General features: G+C 43.7%; 2 protein-coding genes across 2 annotated transcripts; both read right to left on the bottom strand.

Moving 5' to 3' along the window:
- Nucleotides 1-5,470: 5,470 nt before the first annotated feature.
- Nucleotides 5,471-7,645, bottom strand: LOC6581027. The gene is made up of 2 exons (XM_044011274.1): nucleotides 5,862-7,645; nucleotides 5,471-5,624 (listed from the first exon to the last, which is right to left on the bottom strand). The coding sequence occupies exon 1, from the start codon at nucleotides 7,642-7,644 to the stop codon at nucleotides 5,884-5,886; it is 1,761 nt and encodes a 586-aa protein (XP_043867209.1). The 5' UTR covers nucleotide 7,645; the 3' UTR covers nucleotides 5,471-5,624; nucleotides 5,862-5,883.
- A 529-nt stretch (nucleotides 7,646-8,174) lies between these two features.
- Nucleotides 8,175-10,032, bottom strand: LOC6581028. Its single transcript, XM_002006781.3, has one exon. The coding sequence runs from the start codon at nucleotides 9,779-9,781 to the stop codon at nucleotides 8,309-8,311; it is 1,473 nt and encodes a 490-aa protein (XP_002006817.1). The 5' UTR covers nucleotides 9,782-10,032; the 3' UTR covers nucleotides 8,175-8,308.
- Nucleotides 10,033-14,958: the final 4,926 nt, after the last annotated feature.

Consider the following 14,958-nt stretch of genomic DNA (forward strand, 5'->3'; position numbering starts at 1 on the left):
AAGGAGGAAATAGTATAATAAATTTGGGATATAACATTTTTTATACAACAGAAAGAGTGTTATTATAGGTGATATAAGTTTGAAATTTGGAATATATATATACTCGTGTAAAGCAAGTATCAAATGAATATTCTAGATAGATCTACTCAGATTAGGGCAATGGAAAATTTGTTAAAACTATTTGCTCTAGAGCTTTTATGTCCGATATCTGTATTCCATAGGAACCGTAACAAATCGGAACAATAGATATCTTCTAAAGTTAGAGCTTGAAATTAAAAATTTATTGGTTAGTTTTGTTTGTTTCCTCCTCTATAATTTGAATTTTTTGAGGGAATACACTGAAAATAAGTGATATATTTTAGAGTTTTCGAAAATTTTCAATTTTGCTAGTTTTTGTATTTTTACTTATAAACTTATAAAATTTAGGACTACGTAAAAAATATTTGGAGCCTTCTGTTATGTAGATATATATTACAGGGTATTCATCAGCCGTGCACACCCCACTATTTTACTTATGCTATCATTATGAATTCGGCTGTTGGACGAAATAATTTGAAATATATATAGCAAACATTTGCTTTATGTTTCTACATACGCGCTCTTGAACGTTTTTCGTATCCAATGAGGGGTTTTTTGAAAGCCAAATCTTATCAAATTTGTGTTTTTGGTTGTCATTGTTGTTGTGCTCTATGATTAGATTGGCAGATAATCGTTTTGAAATATGTAACCATTAAAATAAAATCAGTTAAGTGTGATTTAAGCTTCTAGGGAATTATGTGAATAATTGACGATTTGATTTGGATTAATACAGTGAGTTATTGCTCTGATTTTGAAATACTTTTAATGGAGTACCTAACAGATTCTGCTGAACTGGTTATCAATAAATAAATTACAAAGCTTTTAATTGGGCACATATGATATTTATATTTATTTCTGACACATTGGTATATTTACCTATGAGGTTATTCGAAATTAAAGCGTTCATATTAGACAACCATTGCCAACCTGTAGAGCCATAGTCCATAGATATAAGAAGAATGTCTCGATTTGATAGACCTTCGAGATGTTTTACATTACCAGAAACAGAAAAAGGAATATGCCAAATAATGTTTTTCTTTGAATCGTTATACAAACTGTCTCACCTGGCATGTGCGATCCGTACTCTGTCCTACCTGTCACACGGGCGGCCTCCTGATCGTTTCATTATTTCGTCATGGTGGTCAAATGTCAACTTATTAGCATAAATGTGGCTGCTGTCGCCGTTTCTCGGCTCGCTTATCGCGCTGTGATCTTATCTCGCGACGATCGCCAATTGTTGTTGTTGTGGCCGCAGGTCCTGCGACAGCGACAAATCGTTGGCCATTACAATTGGCAACATCCAGAGCGAAAGAGAGGGGAGAGAGCGAGGTAGAGAGAGAGAGAGAGAGAGATGGAGTAGGGAACAGCAGCAGGCACAGCGTCGTACACCGGCGGCAATGCAATCGACTTGATGTTGATGTTGGATCTGATCGGATGGGAGCGATAAGCGGCTGTGGCATGTGGCGTGAAGTTGTTTGTTGCGCTTAATTGGGTTCCGTTTGGGTTTCTGTGCCCAGCTATATTTAGCAACTTGAGGCAGCTGGGCTTGGGCTTCGAAGACATGCCTACGAGCAGACAATGCTGACTTACCTCCAGAATAACAATAGTGTTCTGAGTGAGAGAGTTGAGAAATGATTCATACATTCACAACTAGAGTTAAGCAACTTGTCAGCATAACTTACCAGCATAGAAATAGTCTTTGAATATGTAGAAATTACTTGGATTTTATTTACGATTATTTACTATATTTCACAATAATGAAAAAGTTATATTCTTTTCGTACACCTTGATATCGTTCCTCGCCGATTCGTTGCAGTTTGCTCATAAAGCACATTTAAATAAATATTTTGAGAAAATTCGCATATGTCAGAGCTGACATTAATCCTAGTATGAATTGAAAAACTCCAGCGTAAATCCAATTTAAAAACAATGAAAATATTTATTGTGTGCTGATTAATCGAATAACCTGCAGACATTTTGTGTGCAAATAAATTATAAAGTTGTTTCTTTATTTTTGTACAATCAATTGAAGTGCTGCCATATAAATACATAAATTATTCGAGTGGTTTATATAGTATCGCTCCAGACATTCCGGCTGGATGATTTTCAAAATAGTATTCCGCTGCAGTTCCGAGCTGAAAGACCAGAGAGACTTTACGTGATTTTTATATAATTTTCAAAGTCTCTTATTAAGCGTTTCATAAATTCAGTCAAATTACTCGCACTATTTCATGAGATGCACTGAAGTTCCTGTGTCCTGCTCTCCCTCATCCCGAGCACAAGACCTCATGGTATACTACATATATATTTGGGTCTTTTGGTCATGCCGCCAATGACACATGCCGCTGCCTCTTGGCCAGCTCCCGCTGCTCGCTGTGGCCATAAATTGCAAAATCAACCAAAAATTGTCAATTGTCAGGTATATTTCTTTATGACCCAAGCTCAAGTCAGGCACTGAGAAGCTGTGAAGCTGAGAGACTGAGCGTATGAGCGTCTGGAAAGTGTGGCCAATTTTCACTGGCTGTGCGATGGTCGTTTATCTTAGCATAAGTTGGAGTGCGATAAATGCATTCCGCGGAGCAGTGGAGGGCGAATTAGAGGTAACGAGGCCACTTTGAAGCCCGCTGCCGACAATTAGACATGGCACATAAATATCCACCTCATATATGTGCTGAGCCGGCCTTAAGGCGATGCCACAGCATTGATTTAAATAATAGCATTTAAAGGGGCATTCGCATATCGGGACCGGGTCGCCGGACCTAGCGCCCAACCACTCGCCACATGCCCCATGCCCCATGCCACAATCCCTAAGCACACAATGAGACCTTAGAGCCAAACTGCAATTAGCCTGGGAGTTTCGATTGGACCGTAGAAGAGGAGCAGAGCCGAGCCGAGCCAGGCCAAATCAAGGCAAAGCAAACCAACAAAGCATGCAGTCAATTATGTGGCATTCGAATCAGGCAATTGCCTTTGGGGCATGCCTTTCAATTGTTTCTGTTCCCACTGTGTGTGTGTCCAGCCGGGGCTGTGATATGTGCATCACGGGCTGTGAATTGTGGCTCACATGTCCGCCTGATAAAAGGGTCAGACGTCGCACACAGCTGAGCGCACCAGATAATCCCCCTATTGTCGTCGTATAGTCTCTTTCAAGAGCCCAGGGCTGGACGGGGTTGACGTTTAAATTTGTCATTTCGCTTACACACTCGGTTGACTTAAAGGCCCTGAAGCTACACCATTGAAATTCCAAATTTATAATGTGAAATTTGAAATGAGGGTTAGCTTCTAGGATAAACTGGGCTATTAAGCAGTGCAAACAGTGGCAAAAATTCACGAATGTTCCCAAATTCATTCTAGACTAATGCTTCAATAGAGACTAAGGTATGCCAATATATTTCGTAGGAATAAGGAGATGGTCTTTGTTGAAAGAAGTTGTGTGTACAGTGGGTAGGGGGATAAACGAAATATGATGTGATATATCTGGCAGTAAAATCATCCCAGTTCCATAAAAACGAAAGTGGTAAGACATAATGAATTATCTAGATCTCTGGGTTGTAAGAAAATAAAAGTTTTTTTTTTTTGAGACTGTCGGCGTTTTTAGGAAAGAGCTAGATTATATTGGATGGGTTCAGATGTGGATTCAACTCTGGATATCCTTGATAATTAATAAGCACGATTCCTAAATGATAATAATAATAATAATATATATACATATAATACTAATATTTATAATAATAATAATAATTATTATGCATAAGCTTTATGAAAACCTATTGTACAGTGACAGTACATGTGCGATGACTTCAGAAAAAAGATCAACAAAACTTGTTAATTCAATGCAGTTCAGATAAAGAAATCAGCTATGTATTCAAGAGTGTCAAGCCAAATGGGTTGATAAATCTATGAGGATGGCTGGAAAAGTATTATCAAAAGTGGAAATTTCCCATGCTAACTGAACAGTTTCAGCAGTGAGCATGACCATGACAGCCCTGCTGGGCAAGGGAAAGCCGAATTCGCTTTAATAAAACGTGCACAGACGTGAACAATGGCACAGCCACAGATGCAGTCCCAGCCGCAGCCGCAGTCGCAGCCGCAGCTAAAGCCACAATAAATATGTACATCAAGAGCGCAGAGAATCCGGAATTTATATTGAGTTTTGATCCGCCCCATTCTGCGGAATCGATTCGCCACAACACTTGCCACTTATCGCCCTACACAATCTTAATTAAAAGCCGCCCTGCTGGAAAAATAAAAACAAATGTTTGCTTTAAAGTCGATTGTAATCGGACTGCGACTGACTGGCCGGCCCGATACCCCTATGAGTGGGGCATGCGGCATGCCACATGTGACAATCGTGGGCAGTTAAATTGCGCACGAAATCGATTAAAGTCGCGATGAAAACACGAAATCAGCAATTAAGCGGCTGAAGGGCAATGCATATACACATACACACATGTATATGTATGTGTATTTTTTTTTTCGAATTTTTATTTATCTCTCGTTGCGTCGACAGCAGCGATATTGGGTCCAGGCACGCACGTGACTCGAACCCCGAGCCTTCGCCTGGATTTCAGGTGGGCGTTACCCAGGCCTGCTTGAAATCTGTGTCGCCCGCCTCGAACAGTGCTGTCAAAAAGTTAACGCTCCTGCACAAGGCAATGCGTATCATTTTTATTTGCATCAACCGCCAGGCAATTGGTGATTATCTACTCCCACACTCAAACACCCACACACACACACAGCTGCAATGTAGAGTGTTTTTTCTTTTGCGGCTGGCGCCGCACATAAACTTTATTGTCGCCACATTTGTGTTGCATACTTCGCGGCGCCAAGAACTGTGGCACAAGTCAATGAACTTCAAAATGTGTCGAGCCACGCCTCTTGGCAAAATGTAGCGGACAACGCCCACACAACCCTCCATTGTGTCCTGTCTAAAGTAATTTTTGATGTTGTTCCATCTTCGGCTTTTCCTTTTTCTTTTTCTTTTTCTTTTCGCCAAATATTTGTACAAGTCAGCATCTGCGGACGAGGCTGACGGTGGGTGGCTTTGCACCACCCTCTTGGCATGTTTTTGTGTTATCATTTGAGTTGCATACTTGCAGGCGGCCAGCAGGAGGGGTGAGCGGACCCAAAGTTCGCAGCTGACAAATGTTTTGGAAACATATCTCAAGTGCTATTTATTTTGGTCGCTTGTCAAAGAGCTCGAGCTGAGCCATGCCCAGCTTCTCACATCGTTTAAAGGGTGCTTCGCATAGATTTGATGCGGATTTCATTTTAAGTTCCGTTCTAGAGCGCCTTTCAAGGGTTGGCCTCCAACGCCTCGAACACAATTTCATTTTATGCTTATTGATCAATAAATATTTTAGCTGAGAATTCATAAAACCGAAATGCTGTATTCAGTTGAATTTCTTGAGAACTTGATGTCTAAGATTTTATTAAAATTACAGATTTTATTAAAATTTTGAACCAAACTAGCTATTATTTTCCTGCAGGGGTAAAATTACCTCATGACAACTCCAAATGGATTTACAAAATCGGGAAATATAATTCTGTAAAGATAAACATCAATCATGAACTATAATTGATGCATCTTATAATCTCATAATAGTGTGAGTCTAATAAATTAGATGAATAGCAATTACCGATGACTCCAAGTCGATTTACTAAATTGGGAAATATAAATTGTAATGATATAATTTTTGAAATATAAATGAAGTCTCTTATAATCTCATAATAGTGTGAGTAATGCCGAATAATGTTTCAGATCAATAGGCATTCATACTTACTTGAAGACTTCCCAGGTATTTCCTATTCAGCTACTCCAGTTCTTTCGCACCGATCGGGTGTATACGCATCGTGTATACGTCGCCAGAGTAACTCGACAATGAGGCAGACAAATGCAATGATTAGACCGAATACGAGCATAATTAGCGGCACATTGAAGTAGTCCAATGTCAGGGGCTTCGCCTCGTATGGCTCCGAGGGTATCAGGTTCAAGTAGCCAATGTGTATGGTCTGCTGGTTGGTGTCGTCGGCCAGCTTGTCCAGTAGTCCACTGCCGAAGCTGTTGAGCACCGCCTCGCTGAGCTTGTGCTTCAGCAGCCAGTGGCGACGCATTGGGAAACCCGGCAACGAGTGCTGCAGGTCTATGGGCAGGGGACGCATGCGGGGCTTGGTCATATACTGTTGCTGGAAAGCGAAGAGTACCAGGCGATCGCTGTGCGCCAAGTAGGCGTATTTGGCGTCAAAGACTCGCCGATGCGCCTGTATGAAGGGGTACGACACCAGACGGGTTATATTCCATAGAATGTCCGGAAAGTCGTAGATCTCAAACACCTTCTTGTCGTAGTCCCCGATCAGGATGCTAATATTTCGATCAACCATGTCCTCGAAGCTGCGTATTTCGGGCTCGTAGACACCCGTCGAGAGTATGGTTGCTAGAAACGCTAGGTAATAGTTGGCGATCATGAAGCCCACTAGGAAAATGCTAGAATACAAGATGTAGTACTGCCAGCCCGTAATATGACGCAGCTCGAAGCCCACGCAGAGCAGACTGGAAATGATATCTAGTAGAAATCGGCCATATTCCCATCGCCCTAGCTGCAGCCGGCAGACGCAGCTGACGAAGCTACAGGTGATGGCTATATAGAGGAGCATGGACAGCCATGTCTTCAGCTGCATGGGGGCTATAATATAGTAGTTCTTGGACTTGGGCTGCGCATTGGGAATCAAGATATTGACGTACAAGTACGTATAGCTGGCGGTAAAGCTAACGTCGTTGGAGTAAGCCAACAGCGCCCCACAGACGTCGGACAGATTGTTGCGTATGTATTTCAGACAGTCGTGGGGGGAGAAGACGCTGTGGTTGGTCGTCAGCACGGGCACAAACTTGGCCCCGCGGTGGGCCAGAAACTCCCGCAGCAGCAGCAGAGAATAGCCAGAGTACATATCATTTTCGGGATAGACCAAGCTGCGTGGCGGATCGTTATAGAGCGCCACGCGCACCTCCAGGCCCCCGAGATTGTCGAACCAGTGTTGGCGACTCCACAAATAATCCTCGATGCTGCAGCGCTGCAGCTGTCTCTGCGGATAAAAGCCGCTGGTATAAAACTGTCCCCGGAGCCCTCCTCTGTCTGTGCTGTTGAATAGCAGCACATTCGGGAAGCCCTGCTGCCAGAGGGCGGAAAGCAACTGATGCCAGTTTGCTGCTGTGTCGCAGCCCACGATCAGGAAATCCGATTGCTGCATTTCTGTGGGCAGCTGCTCGAACATGGCTTCGGCTTGGTCTGGGCTGGGCTTTGGCAGTATCACCAAAAGGGGCTTGGGCAGATGAAGGTCGTTGATGCTGCTCAGGCTGCTCTGATCGGTTCTCTTCAACAGTACACTAGGGACATGGCTGAGGACCTCACAGATCCGCTCATAGATATCTAAGGGCTGTGCGGACTCCGTGTAGATAATGTTGGTTTTGCTCTGCAGCCCCCGATTGAGTGCGGCTATGCTTGAGTTTAGATCATAGGTGCTTGAGTCTACGTTAGTGAGGAGACAGAGCAGACATATAAGCTTTGACATTTTTCAAATTGGGGGCGACTACTAGATACGTGTTGTATCGCTGCTGTGTATCGCAAGCTGTGGAAGCAAAAAGCGTTTTAGTTTTGTGGGCGTAAAGCATAATTTAAATAAAGTGCAAGGCAGCAGTAATATGGATAGCAAAAGGATAGGTTAGACTTAGACACGCAAAGGATGAGAATTGAAGGAAAAAGGTAGAAGGTAGAAAAGGATGCGATTGCATACGATAGGGATTCACTATTTCTGTACATTTTAGCTTAAGGATGCCGTTGCTTAAGGACATGAATCTTGGATCTAGGTGTTGAGCAAAAACAGGAGTCACAGGAAAAAATGTGTATTTCATGTAGCTTAAATTAGTGCGAGGAAGCGGTGATTTAAGGCGGATTGGGTAGGATGCTCAGGATGCTGAGTCTCATATACTTAGCTATTAGAAAGCGATATATAATATCTAAAGCATCGTTAAGGACTTGCAGATCAATTTCGCAACTGCAGTAGCATAAGATTTTTCTCAGTGTAACTAGATTGTTGCTTTATTTGTGGAAGAAGAAGAAACTACAACTACAAACACACATGCGGATGCTAGAAAGTGTTCAGGAACAAGCAACTACTACACTACATCAATCCATCAACGCCACTACATCCTCCTCTTCATCCTCTGCATAAGCGCTTAGCGCTGGTTGTGCCTATGCCTGCGCCAGGCCGTCAGCTCGATGACAAAGACGAGCAAAGCCAGGCCGTAGCCGAAGGCCAGCGACATGGCCGGCATGACGAAATAATCGAGTTTCAGGGATTGCGCCTCGTAGTAGTCGGTGACGAGGAATTTGAAGCCCACGTTCGCTGTCATCGTGTCGTGGTCGGCGTCCACTGCCAGCTTCTTCAGGAATCCGCTCTCAAAGGCATAGGCCCAGGCGTCACTCAGCGAGTGCCTCAAGAAGTAGCTCTCGCGCATCGGGAAGCCGGAGAACAGAAAGAATATGTTGATGGGTATGCGGCGCAGGCGCGGATGCCTTAGGTACTTCTGAGCATAGTCGAACAGGTCCATGCGATCGCTGAAGAGTATGTAGGCGTACCCCTGGTCAAAGCCGCTGCGATGCCTCTTCAGGGTCTCGTCGGGAACCACCTGTATGATTGGCCACAGCATATCCGGCAGATGGTATCTCCTCGACAAGTTTCGGTCGTATTCGTCTATCATGATGCTGATGTTGGACTCCAGCAGCTCTGCAAAGCTGTTGATCGGCTTCTCGAATACTTCCGTGGTCAATATGCTCTTCAGGTATCCCAGGTAGAACGTGGAGTAGATGAAGCCAGCTATGAAGAGCACGGCAAAGAGTATGTACCGCTCGCGCCCATGGAGGTGCTTCAGGGAGAAGCCCGTGAACAGCAGCGACCTGATGGCGTCCAGCAGAAAGGTGCTGAAGATCCAGCGCCTCCGCTGCTGCCAGTGGATGCAGCTCATGAAGAAAACAATGAAGGCTATGTAGACGAACAGGCAGATCCAGACAGTCGAGTGGAATGGAGCCACCAGATAGCGATACGAGCTCAACGGCTTGGCATTGGGCACCATGACATTGGCATATGCCATGCGAATGGCCCTTGTCACAACGAAAGCCTTGTCCGATCCCTGAGCCAGTGAGTCGCCGCACAGGTCCACTCGCCTCGCGAGCAGCGCCCTAATGCAGTGCCCGGGCGAATCGTTGGACGTGTAAACGGGCACAAAGGTCGCATTGTGGACCTCCAGAAAGTGTTGCAGGAAGCGCAGGTAATAGCCGCCATACTTCTGCCTGCCGTGTCTGTCCTCGTAGAGGAGGCAGCGGGGCGGGTTGGAGTACACCGCGATGCGAATCTCAAAGCCCTGCATATTTCTCATACGACCCCGGCTTTGCACATATTCGTTCACATCGGTGGGCAGGATCTTGATTTGTGGAAACAAGCGCATTCTGTAGAGCACCGGATCTTGCGATATATGTAGGAATAGGAGGCCATTGTAGCCCAGCTGCCATGCCTGATGGGCAAACTCTAGCCACACATCTGTCTCCGGGCTTTCGTTTAGCACCAGCAAAAAGTCCGCTGTCTGGAACTGTAAGTGGAGCTTCTCGAATAGATCGATTGGAGGCGTCTTAACAAGCAGCACGAAGAGCATTCGTTCACCCAAAAATTGAACTAGCTCCGTAGCATTAAAAACAGAATCGTTTATGGAACTAACCAGTATCTGCGCGATTGGCTTCAGTTTGGGTAAATAACTTAGTCCTCTCCGCTGGGGATTGTACACAAAGTTTGTTTCGATGCCAATCTGTGTGCTCAGCTCATCTATTATAGCAGGTAGTCCCTCTGCAGAGTCTGTAGAGGAGCTGTATCCTCTAATTGTTAATAACAGAACTAGAAACACACGAACTAAGCCCGCCATCTGCAAGAGATATTTGTCTAGGTTTATTCAAAGTGTGTTCTACAAACTTCTTGAAAGGCATGCAAAGAAAAGATACTCCTTATTTTTATTCAAATGAGGTATGTTGTCATATATAATATTTCGTCAGTCATAACACATAAGAAAACCTAGCAAAATCTGTGATTGTAGGGAATTTTACAAAAGTAAAAGACTTATAATTTAATCCTACACCTGACTAGTTCTCATGCACTTATTTACACCTGTGCGAATCCAAATTGTATTATTTTCAGAAATCTAGAAAATGTTTAGAGCTATATCTATGATTTACCGCAATATCGTATATCCATAAGCGGGGGAAACTTTTCAACTGTTGACAACAATACAGCAAACTCTGTTGACACGTGTCGGACTTCAGTTCCAAGAATTCGAAACGCAACATTTGATAATTCAAATTAAATATGTGCCTCATATTACAAGCAGATGAATCAAAGGGATAAAAATAAATATAAAGTTAGGGAACGATTAATAAATGATTGAGGTGTGCTCAAAGTTCATTTCATGCGATTTAAAAATATTCACACATGAATTTAATTTTTAGAAAATTATTTATAAACAAGATGAAAGGTTTATCAATGGATGTAAGACTGTGCTTGATCTATTTTATTATTATTATATTTTAAATATTTTAAGTTGAAAATATAATAAAATCAGGCTTTTTCTGAATCAAGAACTATTAATTATTGTCAACAGTTCCAAATTTCATGACAGATATTAATTGTTGAGTACACCTAGCAAGACTTCACTAATTACCAATTACTGTTATTTGACTTGGTCTAGACTCCTAGATTGTCTCAATTATAGATTGATGTTGGCTCTGTGATTGTTGCCAATTGCTTTAATTAGCACGTTATGGGTGTTTGCGATATGATATTTATTTTTTGCTCAACTCTCATAAATATTCCATGCCAGCTGATTAGCTGTCTGGTACACCTGGCAATTAACACCCACCCGCCCACGCATCATCACATCCTGTTCCATGTGTACTGATCTCTTATAGGGCCCAGGTGATGTTTCGTATTTATCGATCTCTCTCGTATTTATATTTTGATTTTTAATTTTCATGCTCATGCCAAAGTACAATGCCAACAACAACAACAACAATAGTAAGTCCCCCTAGCCACGGTTCTTCCCTTTGTTGACGTTAAGGTCTAAGGCGTTTGAATGGTATCAAAATTCTAGCGCTTCGTGTTGCGTCGCGCCACTTAGACAGAGTTACCAGACTGTTTTTTTTTATAGCCCCCAGCCATTTGGCAGCGTGGCGCCATTTTCAGCTGAGCGACGGCGATCGCTGCTAAAAATAGATGCCATCAGTGGCAAACGTAGCCTCTCTCTCTCTCTCTCTCTCTCTCTCTCTCTGTCTCTGTCTAACACCCAGCACTCAGTAAGGCCGCGCCGCGCAGCCAATCAGAGAGCCAAACAACAACGGCAGCAGTGGGGCGCTGGGAGGGGCTGTTAATCGCTGTGCGCGCTGCGCGTTAAACAATTAACTGTTGCTGCTGTCGCTGTCTGATTTGTGGCGCCTGATTAACGGTTGTCAGTACTGGCACTGTAATGCTTAACTGCCCCTGTACCGGTTCCGTCTCCTGCTACTATCGTTGTTGCTGCTGCTGCTGCTGTTGTTGCTGTTATGTTACGCGCATGTTAAATGCCTGCTGACTGCCCGCTTATGTGCACTTGAGTAGGGTTAGCGAATCGCCCACTAATAGGCATGCAGAATTTTTATTTTCGCTTTGTTTATACTTCTTTGCTTTTCGCCTTGTGGGAATGTAATTTTCTGCGATGAGTCACTGTTCCCGCTATGTGTCAGCTGCACAGTGCAGCGGCAGTCAGTTAGTGGGTCAGTGCACCTCAGATCTCGCGAATGTATTGCTTAAACTGCCAGTAATTGGAGCATTGACATGGGTTAACAGTATGTTAACCGTAGCAATTAGCGTTTATTACAGCAACGGTAAATGCTAAACGGCAGCGTGAACAGTATGTCAGCGTAATCGCAGCGTTTACTGGACAGGCTAAGCACTTAGGTACTTTAACCCATATAAACATATATATTTAATGTTGCAGGACCTAAGAGATCTTATTGCAAATTTGCTAAGCGATCAGCCCGACTAGATATCAATCAATCTAGCAATAATTCAAGAGATAGACAGAGAGACAGGGCTAAGACGTCTCACCTCTTACGTACAGTACACCGTATAAAAAGTTGATATTTGAATGGATTGAATGTGGGTTCGATCCTATCCGATTGGGTATCAGAGAAGAGTATCTATGTTTTCTTCCAGTTTATTTTTTGTCTTAATTGCATTGATTCCCAACTAGTGCTGTCATTGCCCTCTAGGTCAACATCAACCAACTCAACTTCATTGAACTGTCCATATATCTTTTATTTAACCTAGTGATTGCATTCACAATGATTTCTTTGCTCTGCCGAGTGACTCACACACGCACAGTAGTCGGATATTGCGGGAGGCGCATAATTAATAAGATAAAGAATCCACTTCGAGCAAGCACACAAACCGCCTCGAATACCTCGGGCTGAAGGTCAAACTAATAATGATTTAGATAATAAAACGAGGCTACCCAAAAACCAAGATGCAGTCAGTGCAGCCAGACAGCGCCACGAAGCTGGACGTGCTGCAGAGGAGCAGAGTCTGCCTTGCGGCTGCTGATAAACCAAACAAAACGCGGCTAAGATGCATCCCAGATGGAGCAGCGGGTCGGCTGGTCGGGGGGACGGAGATGGGGGCAGTGCCTGGCAAACGATCATAAATACCGAAGGGCAACGCCTATTTTTACAGGCAAGCGTCTGCATTTCCTCGTATAGCCGTGGCCCATGAGCGCAGAAAATATTAAAACGATGCGACGTGACAGATTACAAAGCGTTTGACACCAGCGCCAAAGCCGCCAAGAGCTGCCTCCACCACAGCCGCAGCAACAGCAACAGCAACAGCAACAGCTACAGCTACAGCAGCCGCCACTTGCCAAACGACGTTGCAGTCACGAGCTGCAGCCAAGAGGAGACCCAGGTGGAAGCTGCTTCATGCTGCAGCACTCGGGGTCGCCTGGCAGTGGATGGGCACTGCGTGCGAGTAAATTGCCTGGCGGCTGCCACAGTGTGGAACGAGCTCTCGGAAGCGGACTGCGGCGAGGCAGCGCGCGTCACAAATTAATTCGCTGGAGCTGCAGATCGGTACGGTTCCCACAGTAGTTGTTGCAGCTCCCACTTGGACTGCTGCTGCTCCTGCGGCTCCTGCTGCTGCTGCTGCTTCTGCATTTCAGATTCAGCTTCTTGTCTACTAGTTCACCTGCGCCTGCGCAGCGGTTCTTCTCGATGCGGAGGCAGCGCGCTCGTGAGTTATGACAGACAGCCTGACTGTGTGGAGGCTGAAGCAGGACTCGGAATCCAGATACCGCGAGCCTCTTACGCCTGGGCATGTAATTTGTATACCCTGCTATCAAATGTGAATGCGTTGGGTATATTGTCAATACAGTTGATAGGGGAGTTATATATATATGAGGAAGAAGGAGAGTAGAGAACTCTATATATAATTGGAATTAGAATAACTAGTATACGATCTTAAAATGTTCTAGTTTACAAAACAGCGTAAAAAGTAAGGCTTCTACAGGGTATCAGTTAGAATAAACATTTTAATTTCAAATATCAATCAAATTTTCGACTTATGGCTAAATTACTGAAAGAACATTATGGAAAAATCCATAGCGCATGAAATCTAATGGAGTAATTCATAGCTACAGGGTATTTTAAAAAATATTGAACGTAGCTTTGATTTGGCGAAATATTATGGAAATGTTATTAACAAATAATCAATGCTGGGCAGTTGTTTCTAGCCCTTCAATTTAACAGGGTATTTTATAGTCTCGCATGCGAAATGCGATCAACTCAACTGGCTTCTAATTCAGTCAGTCAGTCGGTAAGGCAGAGCAACAGGGCAAACGTAGATGGGATTTTGCGTATGCGCCGCGTAATTGACTTGGAAGTTATGAACCTTTAAATGTGGCCACTGCAGCAGCACCACCAGCACAGGCGCAGCACCACTGTCTTGGCAGCATCCATGGCATTCCGAGCCACGGCATGTAATTTTAATTTTCGCACTTGATTGCCCTGTAGCTCGACTGTGCACTCATTCATACGACTGCGACTGCAAATGCGGCTCAGGTCGTGGCTGTGGCTGTGGCGGGGCTGGGTGGGGCAGGCGGTGCGCGGGTGGGCTGAGACCCATTCATATGATTCATATCGGCCCTTGACGGTCCGAATTTATCAGTGAGTAAGAGCCAAGCAAAAACCTGCTGAAAATATCAGGCGAACCAACTGAAGGAGCTCGCATATTGAAGCAGCTACTTAGAGATGATTCAAACTCATTCTTATTACCGATAATGCTTTGAAATTAATGACAATCAACAAAATAATAATGACCGTGGTATTTATATTAAACGAAGATACAAATATTTCTACTGCTAATTAAATTATTTAGAGAATAAACAAACTATCGTCTCTTCTTCTTAACGTCTAACACTATCCAGTTAATTGCAGTTATTGCAAATTGTATGCAAATACCATCGAGAAGCGATCCTCAAATAGTCATGAGAATTCGCCGTGCGAATTGGCAAATTCGCCTAATTAGGCCGGGAATGCCAAATGGATGAAGCTCTGTGATCTGTGCCGTTTCAGGAACGACATGATACAATGGGCGTATAGCAATAAGTAATTATTGCATGTTTAACGAATACTTTGAGCGTATAAATATTTTCACGAACCATTAGTAAAATGACTGCACAGTGGGGCAAGCACACATGTTCTTATTAAATTTCTAGTAGTGATAACTTTAAACTTTGTCAACTTGTTTTTTAACTTTGTC

Source organism: Drosophila mojavensis, unplaced genomic scaffold, assembly GCF_018153725.1.
Source record: "Drosophila mojavensis isolate 15081-1352.22 unplaced genomic scaffold, ASM1815372v1 contig_81, whole genome shotgun sequence".
Lineage (NCBI taxonomy): Eukaryota > Metazoa > Arthropoda > Insecta > Diptera > Drosophilidae > Drosophila > Drosophila mojavensis.